At 61.7% G+C, this 8522-nt stretch overlaps 2 protein-coding genes across 2 annotated transcripts in view; one reads left to right on the forward strand and one right to left on the reverse strand.

Moving 5' to 3' along the window:
• The window catches only part of ARL6IP4 (ADP-ribosylation factor-like 6 interacting protein 4), a 2820-nt gene extending 1890 nt beyond the window's left edge, over positions 1-930 (forward strand). The window contains 3 exon segments of the mRNA XM_011964558.1: positions 1-110; positions 492-561; positions 642-930. Coding sequence (XP_011819948.1) covers positions 1-110; positions 492-561; positions 642-698 — 237 coding nt within the window. The 3' untranslated portion in view covers positions 699-930.
• A 566-nt stretch (positions 931-1496) lies between these two features.
• PITPNM2 (phosphatidylinositol transfer protein, membrane-associated 2) overlaps positions 1497-8522 on the reverse strand; it is a 177046-nt gene continuing 170020 nt past the window's right edge. Inside the window, exons 19-26 of the mRNA XM_011964525.1 lie at positions 6741-6889; positions 6247-6363; positions 5797-5913; positions 5523-5671; positions 5294-5443; positions 4652-4835; positions 4443-4571; positions 1497-4358 (exon numbers count right to left, since the gene is read on the reverse strand). Coding sequence (XP_011819915.1) covers positions 4035-4358; positions 4443-4571; positions 4652-4835; positions 5294-5443; positions 5523-5671; positions 5797-5913; positions 6247-6363; positions 6741-6889 — 1319 coding nt within the window. The 3' untranslated portion in view covers positions 1497-4034. The remainder of the gene's footprint in view (positions 4359-4442; positions 4572-4651; positions 4836-5293; positions 5444-5522; positions 5672-5796; positions 5914-6246; positions 6364-6740; positions 6890-8522) is intronic.

Raw genomic sequence — 8522 nt, forward strand, 5'->3', positions numbered from 1 at the left:
GATGAGCAGAAGTCCCGAATCCAGGCCATGAAGCCCATGACCAAGGAGGAGTGGGATGCCCGGCAGAGCATAATCCGCAAGGTGGTGGACCCCGAGACAGGGCGCACCAGGTGGGGAGCCCTCGGCCTGACTTACACCGCGGGGTCTGGGAGTGTTGGCCGAAGATGTGAGGAGCCCGGCCGGGTGAGGGTGCTGCTGCCTGAAAAAGGCCAGATGTGGGCAAAAAACCATCACTGCGAGTAAGCAGTTGTAGGGGTGGAAGGGCCTGGAGGAGGCTTTTCAAAGGGCTGTTGTTGGCGGGGCTGAGGCTGGCAAGGTGGAGCCCAGCTCGGCTGCCTTTATCAGGGAGAGTGGGTGAGGGCCCAGAGTCTGCCCACTCAAGGCTGCGGGGCAGGAGCCTGGGACCCCTCTGCCGGCTGCTTCTGGTTCTGCTCCTTTGGCATTAGGGGAGCTGCCTATTCCTTGCTGAATGGAGACCCTCCCACCCCCAGGCTAATTAAGGGAGATGGTGAGGTCCTAGAGGAAATCGTAACCAAAGAACGACACAGAGAGATCAACAAGGTGGGTGTGGCCCCTCTGCCTGCCATCCACCCCCAGCTCTGTTTGTGATATCTCCTCCTCCTGTGTGCTTTCTTCCCCAGCAAGCCACCCGCGGGGACGGCCTGGCCTTCCAGATGCGAGCTGGGTTGCTTCCCTGAGGGCCCCGGCTGGCCAAGGCCTGTGGACGGTGCTGGCGACCCGGCCTGGGCAGGCTTCAGGGTGCCAGTGGGAAGCCTGATGAGTGCTGGTGGCCTTTTCCCCGTGGATTGGCCTCTGGCCCAGCCCAGCCTCTTCTCAGGGGCAGGGGGTGGAGGATGGGGTCACCAGCCTGCTCGGCACCCCCATCTGAAACAGCGACACTTCTAAGCTATTAAAGGTTCTCTGGTTAGAGACTTTCTCTGTTCTGTGGCTTTTTGTGCTGAGGGGGAGGGAAGGGTGCTACATGACTGCCAGGGGAAAACAAGGGCTCCGGGAGCTTTCGGGAAAAGCTGGGGTGTCCTCTGGTGGTAGTGAGCACAGGCCACACCAGCGCCTGAGCCCTCCTCATCTTGCCTGGACCAGACCCCATGCCAGCTGAACCCCAAACCCAGAGAGCTGGCTCTGAAATGCCATGCCCTGAGGCATGGAGAGAGACAGCTTCCCCTGCCATGTTCATTCCACAGATCACAGCAGTGCAGAGCCAGGTGCTGGGGCCGGGTGGCCTGTGTGGGAGGCCTGGCTCCTACTGCCCAGCTGTGTCCTCCATTCTGAAGCAGGGAGGCTCACAGCACCCGCTTCACGGGGGGTCTGTGAGGGCAAACTGAGTTCCAGCCAAGGAAGGAGCTAGAATCAGGCTAGGCCCAGAGTCAGCCCTGCACGAATGTGTTGGCGTCACTGTGAGTGTCACTAGCGTTACTGTTCCATGCCCCCATCCCACCATGCCCCACGGTCGCCAGTGCAGTAAAGAGACCCAGAAGGAAGCCTTCCCGCTTCTTTAATTGGTGTGACAGACATGACGTTGTATACAGAGCACACTCAGGCCCAATGATGCGGGGACAGCAGGGACGGGTGGGGAGAGTGGGGATGCTGCTCACACATGGCCCAGAGAGACAGATGGCACATGGACAGACCAGACAGGAGGGGCTGAGACGTGAAGGCTGTGATGGGGCGGGCAGTGGGACTCAGACCGAGCCAGGGAGGGGTGGGGGTCTCTGCTGAATCCCTCTTTAGAAATCAAAGAGAAGGCAGGTGGTGGGGCCTGGGGCCTGGGGGTGTGGTGGGAGTGGGACTAAGGCTTCTATTCTAACAGGCCTGGGGGGTGGCAGTCAGCAAGGCCTGCCTCACCCTTTGGTTATGACTGGTCAGGCCTGAGCCCTGCAGCTCAGCACCCAACTCTGTAAACATTTTTGGTATTTTTAAAGGACGTTGCCCTCCCTCTCTCAGTTTCAGAAAGACTGGTGCTTCCTCAAGAGGAGAATGTGCCAAAAGGAATCTGAAGGGAGGAGGAAAGCAGACCTGGATACAGAAGAGACTTCCCATGGGGGGCGGGCTGCCCACCTTGCCATCTATGGCTGAGGGCCGCTGGGAGAGCCCCAGGGGACTATTGCTGTTGTCCTTGGCATGGCTGGCGGCTGGGCAGGCAGGTGGGGAGCGAGGAGCCGAGGAGCTGTGGGGGAGCTGCCCCCTAGGGAGAGGCTGAGCCCAATGCCCACAGGGCCTCCCGGCCTTTATTGCAGGAGGGCCCGAGACTCTTCCAGGTGCTTCTCTGGATGGCTGGTCACCGAGGCAGCAGGCAAGACAGGATGAGGTGGGGCCGAGAGTGGAGGAGGCACTGGCCACAGGGCCCCTGACTGGGGCTGTGATTGTCGGGCCAAGCGACTTCCCGCTGGGAGCAGGGGTGTCAGATATTGCACTTTCACTGCAACAGTTACATGAAAACTTGGTCCATAAAATAATCGTTGCTTTATACATAATGCCTGAAACAACAACAAAAAGCTACATCTTAAATATGAATAAACCCTGAAGGTTCCATCCCTCCAGACATTTTTCTCTGCACAAAATAAATAGCTTTCACTCTGTATAGACCCACTTTTGCAGAACATTTACACGACCCTTTGGCTGTACATATCTACACACAAGAAAAAGTTAACATCACTCTGTGCACCTCCCCAGCCCAGTCCACGCGGCCCAACGCCAGGCCCAGGTCGGCCGTAGCTTCTTGGGGACGTAGCCTGTTCGCTGGACAAAGGCTGAGGCCAGGCAGGCTCTCCCACCTCAGGGAAAGCCGAGGAGCAGCAGAGGGGCCACTGGAGCTGGCCATTGAGCGCCACAGCCAAGGTACGCTTGGTGCTGGGGAGAGAGGGCAGACGGTCAGACCCAGCGTGCAGGACAGCATGGTCCTTGTTCAAGCGAGAAATGAAGTCATGGCTGCCTGCCCTGAAGCTGACAAAGCAAGTTGTGGCTTCTTAGATTCGGCATGAAAACGGAATTGGCGTTAAAAAAACCGAAGTGTGTGCCCCACCCACCCCAGAGTAGAAATTCAGTGGGATTGCCGGGGGCGGGTGAGGCAAGGAGCCCATGCCTCGCTGAGTGGGCAGGAGCAGGGCCCACGGGACCCAGAACCAGGCTGGACTCCGTCACAGTGCTGGGTGTTTTCAGTGTGGAGGGGCTGCTCTCAGTACTGAAAGAGTTAAGAAAAGGAAGCAGCCAAGGATTGCTCATTTAAAAAAACCTCATAGAAATCAGATTGAGAAGTAGAAAGGCGTAGAAACGTGGGCGGGCGGCCTTGACTGATGGCAGGGAGCGGAAGAGGCGGCCAGGCCCGTCCAGCCCGTGGCCTGAGGCTGGAAACAACACTGGCCTGGGCTCCAGGCAGGGCAGGCGGACAGGTGGGCAGGGTCCGGGGCGCAGAAATTAAGATACGGCCTTTCTCTCCTGCTTGCACGAGCCTCTGCCGCACTGGAGCCTTCAGTGTGGTTGTAGGTCCTGGGTCAGCAGGTACTGAGTTTCATGCATGCCAACGGGTCTGTAGCCATAGGAGGTGGTAATGGGTCTCCGCTCTCAAAAATCAGTGCAAAACCAGTGAGGTTGGACAGTTGAGAAACTCGAGTTAACAAGATGCAGGCTGGACCCCGTTGGAGCTGCTACCAAATGGGAGGGGACCTGGGAGTGAGGGTGGCCAGTGAATGGGGATGTGACAGGCTGGGCTTGGGCCCACACCTGGCACCAGGACACTTGGAGATCCACGCAGGGCAAAATGTCTGGGAGAGCCTCCCAGGCCAGTCTGAGTGGGGAGTCCTGGTCCCTCTGCCATCCTGGGGCTGGTGGTCCCTGCCAGCTTCCATGACAAGCTGGACCCGTCAGGCCCGAGGACGTGAGGCAGGGCAGGGAGCACTGTGTGGTGTGGCCCGTGTCCTCTGCAAGGCCCTGGGACAAGCTCCCGGGCCCACGTCTCTGCATGTACCCAGGCCAGGCCTCCTAGCACCATGGAGACCTCGCACTGCACTCACGGTGCCCTACTTGGGGCCTGTGGCCGCCCCCGGCTCCAGGCGGCCAGTCATGGCGCGGCCCCAGCAGCCGGCCGCCATGCTCATGCTGCGCTGGCCCCGCTGCTCGCCATCTGCCTGGCTCTGTGTCCGCTCGTGCCGGTGGCTGGGCCCGCTGGGCTGGGCCGAGATGGTGCGAAGCAGGTGGTTCCGGGAACGCAGGAAGTCGCCCTGGCCTGGCAGGCCGAAGCTGCCCTTGCGCAGCGCCATGCGGGTGGCTGTGTTGCGAGCAGGCCGCGCCCGGTGGCTGTACTTCAGCTGCGCCAGGTGGGCTGCGTAGCCGTCCGTGATGAACTGCGGGGGCAGTGAGGACGGCTGTCACAGGCCGGGGCTCCCTGAGCTGCCCGCCTGCACCCGCCTTACAATGCGCCTGCTCACCTGGCACTGCTGCTGCAGCTTCTTGGTAGGCCGGCCCACGATGTAGATCTGCATGGGGGACAGGCTGATGGCGCTGTAGACCGCCACGTCCTTGGTGGAGCCGTAGGCCGCGTGCACACGCAGGTGCAGCTGTGGGGAGACTGGCATGGGCACAGGCACCATGGTCCCTCTGCTGCCACCCGTCCTGCCCCCAACCTCCCGGGCCCCACCTCGGAGATGAGCAGCTTCAGGAAGTTGGCCTTGTGCCGCAGCGGGTCATGCACCAGGCCGTCACAGAAGGACACCACACCGTGGGGGAAGTTGTGCTGGGCCAGCCACGCCACCACCCGCTGCTTCTGCATGTCGGGCCGGCCCGTCACGTAGATGATGAGGTAGCCCAGGTCCTGCCAGTGCCTGGGGGTGAGGGGCAGGCCTGGGTGTCTCATGGCCACCCCTTCCTCGCTCCTGGGCCTCCCTGTCTCCTGCCCAGCCAGGGCCCACTTGGGCCATTGGAAAGCACATCTGATAGAGCTCAGACAGTGACGATGACAATGGTGACAATGACGGTGCCGCAGCAGGCCCTCAGGTGCTTGCACCGGGCGGCAGATGCCCCTGCTGTGGTGTCCCTGGCTTACCAGCCTCACTTTCCAGATGCGGGAATTGAAAGCTGACATTGAGAAATGACATCGCTTGCCCAAGGTGACACAGCTGATAATTGGGGGTGCCGGGCTCTGAACTGAGGTCATCAAGGCCCAGTGCCTGAGCCAAGCGTCCCCCACAGAGGTTCCCCTGTCCTCCTCCACTTGGCTAGCAGGAGCCCCTGAGCCCACACACCTTGTTACAGCCCTTTTCTGCCCCTCCGGGCCACTCACCGCACCACGTCCACGGCCCCGGCCCGCACCTTGGGGTCGCTGCCCATGATGGACACGCTAGCGGCAAAGGAGCCGTCGATGCTGAAGACCACGAACTCTGTGCCCTTGGGCAGCACAGTGATGTAGCTGTCGGCAAACGTGTGGTCTCCCCTGGCAGGTGGTGGGGTGCTCATCAGAACCACCCAGAGCATCGCCCTGCCCACCCCGCCCACCCAGTGCAGGCATATACCTGACCACCATCTTGATGGGGTAGACACCCACGCCCAGGCGGTGCGACTCAGGGATGGTGTAGGAGACACGCCCACTGTTGTTGGTCACCAGCGTATCCAGGTAGAGCCACTCGCCCGAGGGTGGCTGGGTCATGATGTGCACATCCACCTGGGCCCAGCAGGCTGGTCACGGGCTGGCTGTGTCTGGCCTCCCCGCCCCCTGCACCCCGGCCAGAGGGCAGCAGGGAGCTCCCCAAAGTCCCTCCATGTTACCCCTACCCGCCGTGTCCTTACCTTCTCCCCAGTCAGGGTGACCATGTCCAGGGGCCCATACATGAACCTGCCCGTCAGGACCTGGGGGCCGTCCTCATTGGCGAGGGCATCATTGATCCGGTGGTTGGCCGTCACGTTCTGTGGAGGGAGCAGCAAGCCCGGGTCAGGGGGTCAGAGGGCACCCCAGGTGCCTGTGTTCTGCTCAAGCTCTGTGGGCCTGAGGGGCAGGCTTGAGCTATGAGCTGCACAGCCCACATCCAAGTCTGGATCAGACACGATGGTGTGGCCTTGGAAAAAACTAGGAAGCCTTGCTGCCTTCCCTGTCTGTGAAGTGGGCTGACAGCTCCAGCCTCATGGCCCTGGAAGGTACATAAGACTGCAGGCTTCCCTGCAACTCAGTTTCCTCATCTGGACACGGAGGCTGGTGACAGGGTGACAGCGTGGGGGCCTGGGCGCCCGGGGGACCCTCACCCGCAGCTTCACGTGGGTCCGCTTGCGCTGCCACTTCTCCCTTGGCTTGGAGGGGGTGAACACCGACACCTCTTTGCCATCCAGCTCCAAGATGCTGGAGTTGTCATGCCTCATGACCTGGGAAGAGGGGACAGGGCAGGGCCATGGGGCAGATGGCACCCTGGGGCTTCCTGCCGTAGGAGGAGGAGGAGGCCCAGCGCCCGGGAGCAAGAGGAGCCTGTGGGTTGTAGGGTGCGTTCTTCAACCCACTACCATTTGCCCAGTAGTCCTCAGATCCCTGTTCGTTCACCTGACGAATGTGTAGATATGTTCCCTCCATCCCAATATCCTTAAAAGCCTGAACACACCCCAGCATAAAGGTGCCTTCGTCTTGCTTGCTCTGTGATCTGATGGGGTTGGAGGGGAGTCCTCACTGTCTCCTCGTCTGTGAAACGGGGCCCTGTCATGGGTGTTGTCACTCAGGGCCCTCCTGGGAGGCCCGGGGCCCCGGGTACCTGTCTCAGCAGGAAGGAGACCACGTCTGTTGACTCCCAGTAGCTGGCGTGGAAGAGGTGAGGCAGAGCCACCGTGGGGAAGGCCGTGAGGGCATCAGGGCAGTACAGGGCATAGTCAATCCGCTTCTGGCCCCACCACTTTGCAGCGACTGCCAGGAGGGGCCGTGATTGGGCTGGGGCTGTATAGCCCAAAGGGTCACTCGGCCCCTCTGGCCTGCTCAGCCCAGCCCAGACCCCCCACCAGCTATAGCCAAAGTGAATCTTCTCCCAGGCTGGGGGAGTGAGGCAAGCGGGAGGGAGTGCAGGCAGAAGCACACAGACCCAGGCCAGTGGTGAGTGCCAGCCCTGCTGAGGGGCTCCCGTGGTTGCATGGGGGGACCAGTTGGAATCTGTGGGATGGTACCAGCTGTCCCTGGTCCCTTACTGACTCTGGTGACCCTCTGCCCTGTAGCAACCCCATCACTGCCCTCTCTGGGCCACTCCTGGTCTCCCGTCTTCCCCCTAGGCCTCAAGACTGGGAAAGGCTGCACAGAGGTGGGGTTACAATTCCTGACCTCCAGGGCAAGGGTGCTGCCCTCCTCGCACCTGGGACACCCCACGAGCCCTGAGGCACAGCAGTGTGGGTGGGGAAGCCTGGGCCTCCAGATGGATGGTCCTGGTGCATCCGGCTCTGCCACTAGGGGCTTGGCGAGGGCAACCTTCCTGAACAAGACGAGCTTGTAAAGTGCCTCTTGGGCTGTCCGCAGGGGGGCCCAGCAGCAGGGCCTGGTTTACAGGTCCGGGCTTCCCTAGGTTCTGCCCGCAGCTTTCCTCAGAGCTTCCTTGGTCCTCATCTGGCCTCATTCCAGCTTTGTCAGGTCCCCGGTCCCCCCACCCCACTAGACAATGCTACCAGCTCCCACCTCCTCCCTGGATGGCCAAGTCCTCCCAGTCCAACCCCCAGCTCCCTGTTAGGCCGAAGCAGGGGTCCAGGTGGGCAGAGCCTGGTGGTGAGGGGTGCTCAGCAGCAGAGTGACCCCCCAGTGAGGGGAAAGCGTGTGGGGTGGTACCTTCTCTGATGTCCAGCTCAGGGAGGCCAGGGGCCCTCTCCAGGCTGGGACTCGCCTGCCTGGCTGGAGGGTGGGGGCCAGGGGTGATAGGGCGGGGTGGGGGCAGGGCGAGCAGGGACAGACGCCTGACGCTGGGGGTATGGCTGAGCGCATCGGGGGCCTCTGAGAAGCAAGAGCAATGGATGGCTCAGCCACGTGGGGGGCCACTGCGCTGCCACGTCTACCAGGGGCCAGGCAGGACACTGGGACAGTGCCAGGCCTGCGGCTATCAAGGGTGGGCCCCTTGGCCCTCCTCACGGATGAACACAACTGCTAGAAACCCCCATCCCAGCCTCAGCCCCTGTATAGCCACGCTGACCGCAGCTGTGAGAATCCCTGGCCCAGCACGGGGGGGCAGCCACCTGGCGGGGACTGAGAAGGAAACCCAGACTCTGCTTGAAGCACCAAGAAGCTTCATGCAGGAGCCAAGCATGAGGAAGGTGGGGCCCTTCCTAATGCGCCTTCTTCCAGAATCCTCCAGAGAAGGCGAAGCTTCTCAGCCTGGACACTGCAGAGTCTTTGGACTTGACCAGTCTCTGCTGTGGGGCTGGTCCGGGCACTGCAGGTGCCCAGCAGCCTCCCTCCCTTTACCCACCGGGTGCCAGCAGCATCCCTCCCCAGCTTCAGCAGCTAGAAATGCTCCGAGACCTGGTCATCAGCTGTCCCCTATGGGCACGACGGCCCTGGCTGAGTG

This window comes from Mandrillus leucophaeus, unplaced genomic scaffold (genome assembly GCF_000951045.1).
Source record: "Mandrillus leucophaeus isolate KB7577 unplaced genomic scaffold, Mleu.le_1.0 Scaffold7, whole genome shotgun sequence".
Classification (NCBI taxonomy): Eukaryota; Metazoa; Chordata; class Mammalia; order Primates; family Cercopithecidae; genus Mandrillus; species Mandrillus leucophaeus.